At 34.3% G+C, this 15,561-nt stretch overlaps 1 protein-coding gene across 1 annotated transcript in view; it reads right to left on the reverse strand.

Annotated features, from left to right (window-relative positions):
• The window catches only part of TTLL5 (tubulin tyrosine ligase like 5), a 226,136-nt gene that overhangs the window by 124,419 nt on the left and 86,156 nt on the right, over window positions 1-15,561 (reverse strand). Inside the window, exons 24-28 of the mRNA XM_023537039.1 lie at window positions 14,027-14,130; window positions 11,367-11,494; window positions 9,003-9,086; window positions 8,021-8,422; window positions 685-872 (exon numbers count right to left, since the gene is read on the reverse strand). Coding sequence (XP_023392807.1) covers window positions 685-872; window positions 8,021-8,422; window positions 9,003-9,086; window positions 11,367-11,494; window positions 14,027-14,130 — 906 coding nt within the window. The remainder of the gene's footprint in view (window positions 1-684; window positions 873-8,020; window positions 8,423-9,002; window positions 9,087-11,366; window positions 11,495-14,026; window positions 14,131-15,561) is intronic.

The raw sequence follows: 15,561 nt of genomic DNA on the forward strand, positions 1-15,561 counted from the left end.
AAAAAGAATCCCAAAGTTCTTGAAAGTTTCATTTAACTCCACTGTGTGGTAAGCTTGTTATTATCTATCTAACTTAAAGCCCAAATCCTGGTATCTGTTTCCGTCCATCCAGCCTGCTGGATGACCTTGATTATATCATTTCTTTCTGCTTCGGCTTCCCCCATCTGTAAAACAGGGAGAATGATATGTGTCGGAGAAGGGTGTACTAACATACTTCGTTAATCAGTACCCCTAAAACATTCTGAGACTGTGATGAAAGGCACTACAGTTAAAAAAAAAAAAAAAAAGAGAGAGAGAGAGAGAGGGAGAAAGAGATAATGTTATGGCATTCTGGTAAAAAGATTTATAAGACTGGAACTCACTGGAAAATTTTATCAAAGAAAAAAGTTATTTTAAAAGATCCTTTAAAAGTATATTCACAGCTCAACATTCAAGTCTGTTTATCCATGAAATAAGTACATCAGAGTCAGTAGCAGACTTAACTTTGCCATACCTATAAAAGAAACTCATTTTCTAATTTAAGCTGAAGAGGAACACTTTCATTCTTCAGCTTTGAAACCAGCAAATACTCATTCAATAGGCATCAGTCAATGGCAATTAGTAAAGGCAGGGAAGGGCAGAGTACCCTGTCCTTAATCCTGTCTCAGGTCCAAAGAGCCCACTGGCACCCCAAACTGTCCATACCTGCTGGGAGAGGAGACTGATGTGAGTGGATGGAGAATACTGCCTTGCTGCCTGCTTCTCAGCTAGCCGCTGAAGTTCGGCTGTAACCATACTTTGGTTGTATCGTCTGCCGTACGATGAACCATCTTCTCCCTCCTTCTGTGTTTTGGCTACTCCTGAATGCTGCTTGTTTGGATGGCATGAACCCGCTAAAAAAAGAAAAAAGTTTTCTCTCACTTAGGAAAATAGCCCTGAAAAACTCAGGATGATGATAGAGAAATCTTAACCAATGGATACTTTACCAAATTCTAGAGATCTCTGACGACATAAGGAGCAATAAACTATCACTTAATGCTATAGAAAAATAAATCCCTACTATACCTTAAAAACTCTTCCTACTGCCAAACTGCTACATGCATTTATTAATGTGGTTTTGCTTACGATGAAAGCTTCATAAAGAAGAATTTTCATCCTTTGTAATGGATGATAATCAATCCTAAAATCTACTAATCATGAACAAAAAATGTAGCCTTGAAACTCATTATAATTCTTGTTTCCTTATTAAGTGACTGTACTTGTCAGTATTCTATGGTATCCACTGTCAAATCATCCATAATCTAACAAACCTCTAATACCATAGAGTTCCATTATTTTTCTGCACTGAAATTCTAGCAAAAGGAAATTCTTTAATATAAAATCGAGGTTCATATTTTTTCTATGATAGTCGCACGTCTTTTTGAAAAAAATAAAAAAACCCAGATGGATACAGAAACACTATGTTTCCTTTCTGTCTTATTAATGCTTATATAACTGTGATCATACTGTATATACAATTTTGTGACAATACTTAAAAACTATAACTTTTTCATGTTTATTATGTAATACTTACAAAATTTTATAACAAATGCAAAGTTATAAAGCATGTTATAATGAACACCTGTGAACGTATTACCCAATTCAATACGTGTCGAGTACATTACCAATTAATGTGCATCGATCTATGTGTTTCTCCCTATTCCTTATCTCCCCGATCATTCACTTCCTTCCTTTTTAAAAATATAGTTTTATGTATTTATGTGTTTGTGTGTATGCATAAACAAAATACTAGTTAATTTTGCTTGTTTTTGAGCTCTATAAAAATGGCATTTTACTGTTGTAGTTTCCTGGAACTTGATTTTGTTACTCACTACTGTACTTCCAAGATTCATCCTTTCTAAATATAGTCGAAATTCATTAGTTTTATATGCTGCTTTGTATTCCATTTTGCAAATACACTGCAACTTATTTTTCTATTCCTCCATCAATGGTTATTTTGTTTAATTCAAGCTTATTACTATTATAAGTAGTGCAGCTGTGAATACTCCCGCATATATCTCCTGGTGCACATGTGGAAGAGCTTCTCTCATGTATATGCCTAGGAGTGGGGCTGTTAGGACATAGGGTATGCTAAGTTTTCAATTTATGTGATAATACCAAAGTGCTCCTCCAGATTATTTTTCTTCTTCAAGAAGTTCTCACTTTTTTTGGCCTTTTGCCATTCCATTGTCATTTTAGAATAGGCTTGTCAAGTACAACGTGAAAACTGCTGAGATTTTGGTTGGAACTGTACTGACAGTGGATGCCATAGACTACTGACAAGTACAGTCACAGAGATCAATGTGATGAGACTGAAACATTTATGATACTGAGTCTTCCTATCCATGCATGTAGTCTATTTATTCATTTGTATAGGTTTTTTCTAATGTCTCTTAACAGTCTTACAAAATTTTATTATAAAAGTCTTTCCTGAATTTACCCTTAGATAGTTTTCAGTTTTTATACTATTGTAAATGATGTTTTTTAAGTTTCCTTGGCAATGATTGTACAACAATGTGAATGTACTTAATGCCATTGAACTGTATGTACACTTTAAAATAGTTAAAATGGTAAATTATATATTATGCATATTTTACCACAATACAAAAAAAGCTGCTTTCTAATTCTTTGTTGCTAATATATTTAAAAAGCTATGGATTTTTAATATTGATCTTATAGCTATCTATACTGCTGACATAATTTCTAAAATGCATTTGTAGATTATTTTCAGTTTTCTATGTAGATAACATATTATCTGCAAATAAACAAATTTATTTCCTCCTTTTATATCCTTATTCTTTTCTTTTTCTTGCCTTTTGCTGGCTCTGACTTACAGTAAAACACTGAATAAAAGCAACGTCAGTGGGCATCCATTTCTTGCTCTTAATGTTAAAAAGAAGGCTTTTAACATTTTCCTGTTTATACTGATACTTTGTAGGATTTTGGCAGATACCCTTTTTCAAGTTAAGAGGATTTCCTTTTCTTCCTAGTATGCTGAGAGTTATTATCATCAGTGAGTACAGAATTTTATCAAATTCTTCCTCTGCATCTACTAAGATAATGAATACAGTTTTTGTCCTTTAATCTGTTAATGTGGCAGATGACATTTATAAATTTTCTTACATCAAACACCTCCTGTATTCCTTGGGTAAACTTACTCATGGTGTCTTAGCTCTTTCACATGTTGATAGTGATTACAATTTTTGCATTTATGTCCATGAATGAAGCTGGTCTGTAATTTCCTGCTCTAACACTGTCTTTAACTGGCTTTGTTACGAAGATTACACTACCAACACAGAATGAGTTAAGGATTAATGTTTCTTTTTCCATTCTCTAGAAGAGTTTAAGTTTGGAATTATCTGCCCATTGAAAGACTGTTAGAACTTACCTATTAAACTATCTGAGCCTCATGTTTTCTTTGTGACATTTTTAGCTAGTGTACCGGTTAACTTAAAACTTATAGGACTATTCAGGGTTTCTTCATCTTCCTGAGTCAATTTTACTTAAGTTATACTTTTGTAGGCATTCATCCATTTTGTGTACATTTTCAATTTTATTGGAGTAAAGTGGTTAGTAGTATTCTATTATTTGTCACCCATGCTATATTTGTATTTTCTGTTTACTTTTCCATTGCTTATATTATTTATCCAGTCTTCTCTTTTTTCTTGATCGGTCTCACGAGAGGTTTGTCTACCTTATTAGACTTTTCAAAAAACTTTGGCTTTAATATACTCTACTATACTCTTATTTTTGAATTGTGATATTTTGCTCTTATCTTTACTATTTCTCCTTCATTTAGATTTATGATAACTTATTTTATAATGTCTGAAATCAGATCTTTAGCACATTAATTTTCAGCCTTTCTTCTTTTCAAATATAAATATTTAAAGCAGTAAATTTCCCTCCAAATACTGATTTTCATTGCTCTCCATACATTGTATATACCATTGTTTTCAATACCAGTGAGTTCTAATACTTTCAAATTTATTTCCATTATGATTTCTTTTTTGACTTTTTGTTACTGACATTCAATTTAACTGCTGTGTGGACAGAGAATAGGGCTGTATGATATCGATTCTTTGAAATTTGTCTTATTTTATGGTGTAAAACATGATTGATTTTTATAAATATATCATGTGTGCTTGAGAAGGTGTTTTCTCTAAATATTGGGTATACGGTCCTATATGTGATCAATAAATAAAGCTTATCATATTGTTCAAATTCTCCTTTATCTTTGGTGAATTAAAAAATCTATTTGAATTGCCAGTTATAAAAAGTCATGGGAATATAAAGTATAGCATAGAGAATATAGTAAATACTAATGTAATAACTATGTATGGTATCAGAGAGGTACTAGATTTATCAGGGCGATCACTTCATAAGTTATATAAATGTCTAATCATTATGTTGCACACCTGAAATACTGTATGTCAACTGTAATTAAAAAATTTTAAAAATGTTTTAAATCTATTCAGTCTATTAATAATTGATATAAGTATGTGAAAATCTTCCACTAGGACAGTGGATTTGTAGATTTCTCATGTAGTTGTATCTATTTTTATTTTATACATTTGGAGGTCATTTTATTAGATGGATTTAGAACTGCTTTATCTTTCTGCTGAACTGAATCTCGTTTTATGTAATTACTTCGTATCTGTAAGAAAATTTAATATCTTAAAGTCTATTTTAGTATATATCAACATAGTTACACCACCATTATTTTGGTTGGTATTTCTTTATCCTTTTACTTTAAGCCATTCTGTGTCCTTATCTTTGGGTGTGTCTCTCTGGTAAACAACATGCAGCTGTATTTTTTTAAAATTTCTGATATTCTTCTAACAAATTTAACTCATTAATATTTATTTGATTCTTGATATCTTGGGACTTGATTTACCATCTTTTAAGTTTCCATTTTTTCTGGCACTTTCTATGCTTCTTGTTTGTATGCCCTTACATTTGTGAGTATTCTTTTTCCCCTCAATCCATTTTTCCTTTTCTCATAGGTTTAGAATTACCATATTTTTATTGTTTTAGTTACCTTTGATATTTGATATTTAACAAGTCTAAAGTTGGTTACTAGGCTAACTGTGGTGATCACTTTGTAAGGTATATAAATTCTGAATCACTATGTTGTATGCCCAAAACTAATAAAATATTGTATATCAACCATAATTAAAAATAATAAAAAGTCTAAAGTTAAACAATAGTTTTATCTTATTCCCAAACTACTCAATCACCACAGAAAAAATTTGACTCCCATCACCTATAAGCTATCATTTTTGTCTACTATATCTTTGTTGACTACACATAGTCTACAATAATGTATGTTTAAGACATTCAGAATATGTTCTCTGATCACAGCTGAAATAAACTAAAGCCAATTAGAAAAAGCAGAGAAATCGAACGATCTGAAAACAACAATATACTTATCTAAGGATAAAAGAAGAAATCACAACTGAAATTAGAAATAATATTTTGAACTAACTACCTTCTTCTGTTCTCTATCCCTCTCTGGGAAAAGTATAAAAAAAAAGGTAAAAAAAAAAAGAAAAAGTTTTGATGATTAATACAGGGTACTGGAGACATTGACATTACTGAATTTCTCTCACACTGGAGAAAAATTTCAAATTGGAACTTTATTATTATCATTACTACTGATTTTAGAAGATTATATCATAAGAATAACCACCTGGAATTAATAGAGACACAGATATATGCACATATTTATATTTATGACTTATTAAAGTGTACCTCTTAACATATATGATTCAAGCTGCATATTATAATATCCATTCCATTTGAAGTCAGATACTGATTAAGAAACAAATTGGCTATTTATAAAACATAACTTAGCTGTAACTCACCTTAACAATGGATATTACTAAAGTATTTAAACACTTGACTGATGTTAGGATACTCCCCAAATAATCTACAGACTAAACATAATCCCTATCAAATCCCATCTGCCTGTTTTTGCAAAAATTGACAAGCTGATCCTAAAATTCATATGAAAATTCAAGGGATCCAAAATCGCCTAAACAATCTGAAAAAAATGAACAAAACTGAAAGAATCACCCTTGGTGATTTCAAAACTTACTACACAATGCTACAGTAATCAAGACAGTGTGGTACTGACATAAGGACAGACCCATAGATCAGTGGAATGAAATTGGGAATCTAGAAATAAACCCTTACATTTATGATTTAATGACTTCTGACAAGAGTGCCAAGACAATTCAACAGGGAAATAATACTCTTTCAACAAATGGTGCTGGGACAACTGAATAGCCACAGCAAAATAAATAAATAAATAAGACCCTAACACTACACCATACAAAGATTAACTCAAAATGAATAAAAGACCCACATGTAACAGCCTAAACTATAAAACTCTTAAGAGGAAAAATACATGCAAACCTTTGTGACCTTGGGATAGGCGGTATTTTTTCAGATATGATGCCAAAAACACGAGGAAAAAAACAGGTAAATTTGACTTCATCAAAATTTAAAACTTTCGTGCTTCAAGAAAATGAAAAGACAACCAACATAATGGGAGATAATATTTCTAAATTATGTATCTGACAAGGGACTTGTATCCAGAATATATAAAGAACACTTATAATTAAAAAATAAAAAGACAAATATCCCAATTTAAAAATGGGCAAAGGATTTAAATAAACATTTATCCAAAGAAGGTATACAGATGACCAATAAGCACACGTAAAGATGCTCAACATCATTAGTCATTAGGGAAATGCAAATGATAACCACAAACCCACCAGGATGTATAAAATAAAAAGAGAGACAATAATAAATGTTGACAAGGATATGGAAAAATTAAAACCTTCATACACTGCTATTGGTAAAATGGCATAGACACTTTGCAATATAGTTTGGAAGTTCCTCCAAAAAAACAGTTTGGAAGTTCCTCCAAAAAAAAGAGGAACTATAAAGTTACCATATGGCCTAGCAATTCTACCCAAGAGAAATGAAAACATAGGTCCACATAAAAGCTTGTACGTGAATGTTCACAGCAGTATTATTCATGATAGCCAAAAAATGAAAATGACCCAATGTCCCTCAACTGATAAATGAATTAACAAAATGTGGTACAGCCATCCAATGAAATACTACTCAGCCATAAAAAAGTATCAAGTACTGACACATGCTACGACATGGATAAACCACAAAAACATTTCGGTAAGTGAAAGAAGTCATTTTCAAAAGACCACCAATTGTATGATTCTACTTATGTGAAATGTCCAGAATAGGCAAATCTATATAGACAGAAAGTAGATGAGTGGTTGCCAAGGGTTGGTGGGAGGAGAAACTGAACAGTGACTGCTAATAGATATGGGGTTTTTTTCAGGATAATGAAAATGCTCTAAAATATGAGAGTGGTGTTGCACAACTCTGAATATACTAAAAACCACTGAATAGTACATGTTAAAGGGGTGAATTTTATGGTAGATGAATTAATTATATGTCAATAAAGCTATTATTCAAAAGTGGGGAAAAAACTTGACTGATAACATGGGTCTACTGAATTTAAAATTTGATACCCCATTTCAAGAATTCTTTGGTTATTTATTCAGGTCATACTCGATTTTAAATACATTGAAAAATAAAATAATACTAATTTGTCTGATGTTAGAAATAACTGTTTGATTCAGAAAGAATGTATATAGCACATTCATATGCATATGATTATTTCTGATGGGAAATTTCAACTAGACTGTAGGCTCCTAGTAAATAGAAACCTTGTCTTACTCATTTCTTTACCCCCAGCACCTAAAAGAAATCCTGTTTTATTTTGTATCAATGAATGAATGCTACTGGACCAAATTCTAGACTCTTCCTTAGTCACATCAGAACAATGCAGTATGTGTCCCTTTACCTTTCAAAAGAAAAGGCAAAGGAAAGAGATGACATTCTTTTTTGGGGGGTGGAGGGAGCTGGCGAGGAGCTGACATTGCAGGCTGCCTTTCATTTTCTCACTCACCTGCCTTTGCTGAAGAGGGACGAGACAGTTTCTGGCTATAGATGTGTGCAGCACTTTGGAAAGAGGAAAAGGGGCCAATGGTGTAACTGCCTGATCGACAGCGTGGCAGGCCAGCGGGGCTTGGTACGTTCTGTGTCCCAGGATGTAAGGAGGGAGGAGCACTGTCGGGGACAGTGCTCAGTAAAACTGTTGGCTGGTGAGGCAGGCTGGGGATGGCTGGAGGAATCTGAGATAAAGAAGAATGGTGGCCAGGCCCTGGTGAGAGGTCAGAGGTTGTAATAATAGATGACAAATGGGTGTTTGGAATTTTCTGCAGAAGAGTAGCAGCAGGACCAGAAAAAGAAGCAGAGGAAGAATTGGTATAGACTAATTTAGCCTCTTTTTCTGCTGAAGTGGTAAGTCCTATTAAAACAAAAACAAACAAAACAAAACAAAACAAAAAAAAACAGATCATTTTAAGAAAAACTAACATATAACCTCTATAAAACATGAAATAAACATTTTTAAACATCAAAATAATCTTATCATGAAACAGAAATCATGAGAAATACAAACTTTAATGAGTAGTCATCATGAACTTAATGAATTTTGCCTATGGAGACAACCTGGCAACAGAAATAGTTTTTAGTCCTTTTGAAAAGCTGGAGTTGGGAGTACCTCCCTCAAACAGAGCAAAAGTTAAAAATTATTAGGGCATTAGGACAAAGTTCCTTGTAGTGACAGCTAACTCCTTTCCCTCTGCTTTTCACCCTTCTAGAAAAGTGCTCAGAATTTCTAAACATTAAAGTGAGAAATTCCATGGAAGGAAAACAGGTGCTATCAGTAGAAAACAGGAAATTCTAAGGGAAAAGAAAGAACAAAGAAAAGGAACATCTTTGGGGTAATGTCTCATGCTCTAGAATCATTTAATATCTGATGACTTTTCTTTTCTTTTAGGGATTTATCAGAGAACAGCAAATAGATGTAGGTTGAAATCACTCACGAGATAATTTATCAGAGTGAATTTCTGTTGCCTGTTGCTGTTTGGGCTGCTTTATCTTCACTTCTTCCATCGTCTCAGGGTGATCTGCAATTAAAAATGAATACTGACCTTAGGCTCTCCTATTTATCAAATGCTAGGGCATCACTCTGCACATAATTTTGTTTCCAAAATATAACACACCTAGTAATCAATTCTAGGAACCTTTGCCCATCTCACCACACTTTTCTAAGGATGGCCACGCCCACTGCCCTGTTGAGTGGGCAACCAACCAAATAATTCCCAACTACCCCCAACCCCAGCTCCAACTAACTGAACCAGGGAAAGACACTTAAAGCCAGAACAGCCATCTGTGGACTGCCAACAAGACTGGAAAAGAAAATAAGTAAGGATAGTCAGGTGCCTCTGCCAAGAACTCAGACTAGGAGAACAAGGGACCAAGCTGATTGGTGGTACCTACTGAAGCAAAGAAGTCATAACATGTATGGAACAGGGCAACTACCCAAAGACAGAAAGAACATCCCCAATATTTGTTGGCATGACACCTAGATACTACAGTAGCTCTGTATCTTAAACTCCTTGGTTTTACTTGCGTAAGTTGAGTAAATTTACTTGAGATAGGTTGATTAGTATATCCAACAAGAAAAAAAATCACTCTAGTAAAATAAATTTCTCCTCTACTATAACTGTCACACATTTGTGTGCTCATGTTTGAAATGAGTCCAGATACTATCAAATGTCATATATGGTTTCCTTGGTTAAGGACTTCCTATTGCCCCTCTAATTATTCTTGATAGGTGTAGACAGGTATAGATCTTCTTGTGTGAAGATAGTCTTTCACACACAAACCCCAGAATGTCTAAGGACCTATCTGTAGAAACAGGTACTGCCAGTACATGCTGTTAGGGCTTCCCCATTACTGCCAGGGTAGAAGTTATATTCTGAATGCCAATCTAGGCCCTCCCTGCCCTAGGTTAGCATACTTTCTCTACCCTAACCTCATTATAAGAACTCCTTAGTCTCTCTTCCCTAACATTTCCACTAACCTTCTTTCTGTTTACTCACTCAACTTCATCCACTAGACAATAAATGTTATAAAGTCAAGGACTATGACAGTCTAGGTCACTGTATACCTAGCAACTATCACAATACCTGAGAGTAAAAATGTGTAGATGAATGAATGAACAGATGAATAAACAAGCTTTAGAACCTAGGTTCTAAAAGAAAGCTCAAAGAAGAGGGCTGGACTCAGAAGGACTTCTAGTAATACAATAATTCAATTATACAGTGAGCTAAACAGGCTTTTGTGGACTAGCCTCTGAACCTAGAAAGTTTTTAAAACATTAACACTGTTTCTTTGGGAAAACTCACTTATATTTTAAATGACCAATTCTTCTGGCCATTTCCACATTAGGCTATGGTAGCCTTAAGAGCAGGAAAAAAAGTCTCCATCTTTGAATCTAGTGCTTTGCTCACTGACAAAATCAGTTTATTGATTACATGTCTTACATTTCCATCTAGATTTTAAATGAATCTTACATTTAAAGCACGGAGCTTTGTTTATAACAGAGTATTGTTGTTATATTTTGACCATATGACATGAGCTAGATAATCCGGTCCACATCAGTTCCAAAATCCTCAATCATGGCGTTCCCCAGCAGTGGGAACTTTAGAAATGCATGGTAACATTCTGGGTTATCACAATAACCCTGGGACTGAAGGAGGCTAATGTCATTTAGGGAATGAGACTAAGGATATTAGATTAGACATCCCGCCAGGTATGGAATAGTCCCATACAACAAAGAATTCTCCTACCCTAAATGCCAATAGTGATGAGCTACAGGAAGCAAAAACTTTAACAAAGTGAGAAATCATTAGGAGAGGCAGAAAAACACAGGGTAAGAGCACAAGCTTTGAATCAGGCAGACAAAGCTTCAAATTCCTCTCCTAATGCGCTGTGAAAGGCACCTGTGAGCATGTTACTCGGTCTCTTTCAGTTTCTGTTTTCTCATCTGTAATGTAGTTTTACAATAGCATCTACTCCATATGGTTTTTGGAAGTAAAAAAAATAAGATCATGTCCAGCAGACAGTAATATGGGTGCTCACTAAACGTTAAATATTATTGGCCTGTCTTGAAAAGCTCTCTGTTGTTAATTCTCATAAAAAATGAAAAAAAAAAAAAATCAGACTATGTCCCTCTTCTGCTTTCAAAAATGTAATGCCTCTTCGTTCCTCACCCCCACACTACAAAATTTCGCCACCTTGGAGTCTATGAGTGCTTAGGCAGCACACTATTCTTGGCTCTCCTCTGTATATCTCATTTTTTCACTTGTTCTTATTTTTCATTAATAAACTAACATACTTACCACCCTTTGCCCCGCTATCAGAATAACTGTTGCTGTTTTTAGAACTTCTTGAGTGAGTCCCCAGGAAGACACTTGCAGACTTGTTTTTTTGAGTATAAAAAGTCAATACCTCCTCTAGTTCGGCCTCACTGAAATGAGGAGAGAAAGTATGGTCAGAACAGGAAGCTGTTCTGGAAAAACTTTCCACCACATTTTATTATGGAAATGGAGTAAGCTGGAGAAGGGGGAAATAAAAAGCACAAGCTGAAAACTCCCTATTAATAGACGGTTAAATACAATATAAGCAAAGCAATCTAAAAATTTAAAGCACAGAAAGGCTTTATTCATTCCACAGTGAATTTTCCAGATCTGCACTGTCCAATATGGCAGCCACTAGTTACATGTGACTATTTAAAGGAATTAAAATGAAATAAATTTTAAGATTCTTTTCCTCAGTTACATTAGCCACATTTCAAGCATTCAGTAGCTACAACATAGAAAGTTCTATTGGACAGTCATGTTCAAGGTCAGGGGTCAACAAACTACAGACCGTAGGCCAAATGTGACCAGCAGCCTGTTTTTGTAGGACTAAAAATGGTTTTTATATTTTTAAAGAATATGTTATAAAGACTATATGTAGCCCAACAAGTCTGAAATATTTATTATTTGGCCCTTTACAGTTTGCCCATCTCATTTCTAGATAATTATTCAGTAGAGAAGCCACTTGTCATTTTAATTGTCTATGTCAGCAATAAGAAGACCCACCATAACCATGGAAGAATTCTCTAACCATCTATACAATGCAGGAAGCTAAAACAGTTTCCAGGTCACTTCAAATATTAAAATTATGTGCATGTTACGAACACCCACAAAATGGAAAGTGTAAGGGAACAGATGATGGCCCACAGGATTCTTCTAGTACATGTTTTATGCATGGATTTTGTAACATTTATAGCAGCCTCTCAATGGCTCTGCATTTTTTTCCTGGAGCCTGGCTATGTTCCCAATAAGTGGACTTCAAATAAACAGAATATTCCTCCTTCATTACAAAGAACCTATACCTCATCTTCAGCATACACTGTAATGACAACCTAGGTAATGGTGTCTATGAATCTCGGAGTGAACCCCAATGTCTCCAAAGTAGCAAAGTGACACTGGATAAGGACCTCAGGTTAACTACTGAAGACCAAAAGCTGAGGCTACAAAGGGGCAACTGCCTCTGCCTATCAGTGTTTTATGTGGCCCTTCAAAGAATACTGAAAGGGAAAAGTTAAGGTTGGTCAAAATACAAGCTGCTTTCTACCTTCTGGCTTATCCTCTGCCCACTTCATAATTTATGTTTTCCTGCCTGATTCCTGCAGGTGTTGGAATTTACTAACCCTGACAAAGGGATCCATGTACCATCCAAATATAATTTAAAAACTGATATTATCGCTTATTTACAACAATCAACATTTAATCCACAATCAGTGGTAAATATGTTCCAATGTGCTTTACCTTCAGGTCTCTCTCTATCCAAGTTAAAACTATATATAATTCATCTTTAGTATCCAGTTAGGCCTGGTAGGGGAATACACATCACTTTTTAAGAGACTTTTTTTTTTTTTTTAGGGATTTTGAAGATTCCTAGGAAGAACTAGAAATTAATCTTTCTATTTTAAAAGTAGAGCCATTTTCTGAAAATAATCTAGTTTTTTTTCTTTTCTACTTTTACAATGTTAATATGAAAAACTTTCTTGCTTTGTTTCTATACCTGCTTTATCAATTATATTACTCAAGACCCAAGAATGTCAATAAAATAACACTGCACAATAATGAACTCATAGAAGATAATGTTATTTGTTTACTGTGTGTTTATGCACATGATACTGAGGCTATGGTTAGGTTGATTCAAGGTATTAAACACAGATCATACCATATTGGTGACTGATAAACCACCACCTGATTTAACTTCACAAATCAACAGAGAGTTGATATTTCTACTTTTCTCCTCACTGTGACTTTGATGGTTGAAGACTAATTAATGGGGTTAAACAGATGCTTTACCCTTTATTTTAGTGGTTTTGTACAAGTCCGTTAAGGAAAAGGCTTTCTGGTACAAGTCTTACATAATTTAAAATTAAATACCTTTGTTACCTCTTCCTTTGGAAATACACTGTAAATGGACACAATGGCCTGCTGATTTGTATCAACATAGAGCTGAATGCTGAGATTTTTAATCCCTAAAGACTAACCCCAAGCATGAAGGACTTACTCTATTTTATATAAATTAGGTGTAACCCTCACAGTGCTGAGAAATTGCCAATTCCTCAACCCACTCAACGCAAGCAAAATTTGGTCATCTCCATCAACAGGTCAGGGATAAATTCAGATCCAGTAAACACTGGAAGTCTCTAACTTCAACTTTCCAAAGGGCTCTCTCAGCATTTTGAGTGGTGTGCACTTTGAAGGCTGTCTAGAAATACAGCCCAGATACCCAGCAGCAGTGTTCTGATAACTAGAACCATGACAACAGCAACATAATTAGCTAAGATATGAAGAAGCCAAGACTATGAAATACTTGTTTTCTTTCTAAGAGTGATTTTACACACATCCATATGTTAGAAATAAGGGAATATTGGGAATTCAATAGGGTAGTACAGAAGATAGAATAGATTTTATTAACCAAAAATGTCTTCTACCTTGCTCGTCTGATGAATTCTTGAAAGTTTTCTGTATTTACCCCATCTTCCTCTTCTTCCTCAAGTTTCTTCTTCGATTTCTTTTCAGCCATTTGTTCTGTTTCCTACCCCGTCCCCAACCCCCACAGAAAAACAACAAGATCAAACTGACTCCCAATAAATGCACACTTCATCATCTGGCTTCATAGCCTTGGGTTTATCTGTCTTTACAGTAAAGACATGTAATTCCTCCCTGTACTTTTGCCACCTATAAATTTGTATTGCTTTTTGCCATTATTTCATGAAACAGTGTGGAATTTCAAATAAAAGTTACCTAATAAATGTAAAATTTTATCATGTTTTTACTTTCTACTCACATAACCCACTGAGAAGAGAGCTTTTTATAGTAGCTTAGTAATGTGTGTGGTCACTTGCAGCTTTCACAGTATGACAACAGAGACACTGCATTTTGTTACAGTTAGGGAGAGAAAAGGTAGGTCTTCAAAAGATACTCCTAGATCAGCATCCAAACTGAATAAATTCTTCACTTATACAATAAATACCAAAATTCTCAACAGATCTGGGATAAATTGTGGCTATGGATTCGGTTGTGTTAATACTCTACTAACCATTTTACACATCTTTTAAAAAGCCATTTACATTTCTAGGCTTCGGCTTTCCCTTCTGCAAAATGACCATCCATTTCATAACCAAAAAAACAAAACAAAACAAAACATAATTCTAAAGCATTTTGAGACCACTGGAAAAAAGACATTTAAAAAATATTTTAACCAAACAGTAAATTTCTTGGAGTTGGTTGTAAAATGATGTCTCTGGTTAAAATGTTCTAGAGAACAAAGTATGAGACTCTCAGGAAAAAAGATTGTCAATATATTATCAGTTCAAATTTGCTCTCAAATAGTCAATTTACCACTGTCTACAGGCACAATAAAGAAAGTGCAAATTCACATAGCCCAGGAGTTATTTCAGGTGCAACAGAACTCAAAAGGATTATGCCTTTTGGTAAGAGTTACCTAGAGATGCCACCAAAAAATTGCTAGAACTGATCAATGAATTCGGTAAAGTAACAGGATACAAAATTAATGTTCAGAAGTGGCATTTTTATACACCAATGATGAACGTTTGGAAAGAGAAATTAAGAAAACAATCTCATTTACAATTGCATTGAAAACAATAAGATACCTGGGAATCTAATTAACCAAGGAGGTAAAAGACCTGTTCTCAGAAAATCATAAGTCACAGATAAAAGAAATTGAAGATACAAATAAATGGAAGCATGGGCAGGCAGAATCAACATCATTAAAATGGCCATACTACCCAAAGCAATCTATAGATTCAACGCAATCCTGATCAAAACACCAATGGTATTTTTCAAAGAGCTAGAACAAATAATCCTAAAATTTATATGGAACCACAAAAGACCCCAAATAGCCATGCAATCTTGAGAAAGAAGAACAAAGTTGGAGGTATCACACTACCTGATATCAAACTATACTACAAGGCTACAGTAATCAAAACAGCATGGTACTGGCATA

Source organism: Pteropus vampyrus, unplaced genomic scaffold, assembly GCF_000151845.1.
Source record: "Pteropus vampyrus isolate Shadow unplaced genomic scaffold, Pvam_2.0 Scaffold177, whole genome shotgun sequence".
Lineage (NCBI taxonomy): Eukaryota > Metazoa > Chordata > Mammalia > Chiroptera > Pteropodidae > Pteropus > Pteropus vampyrus.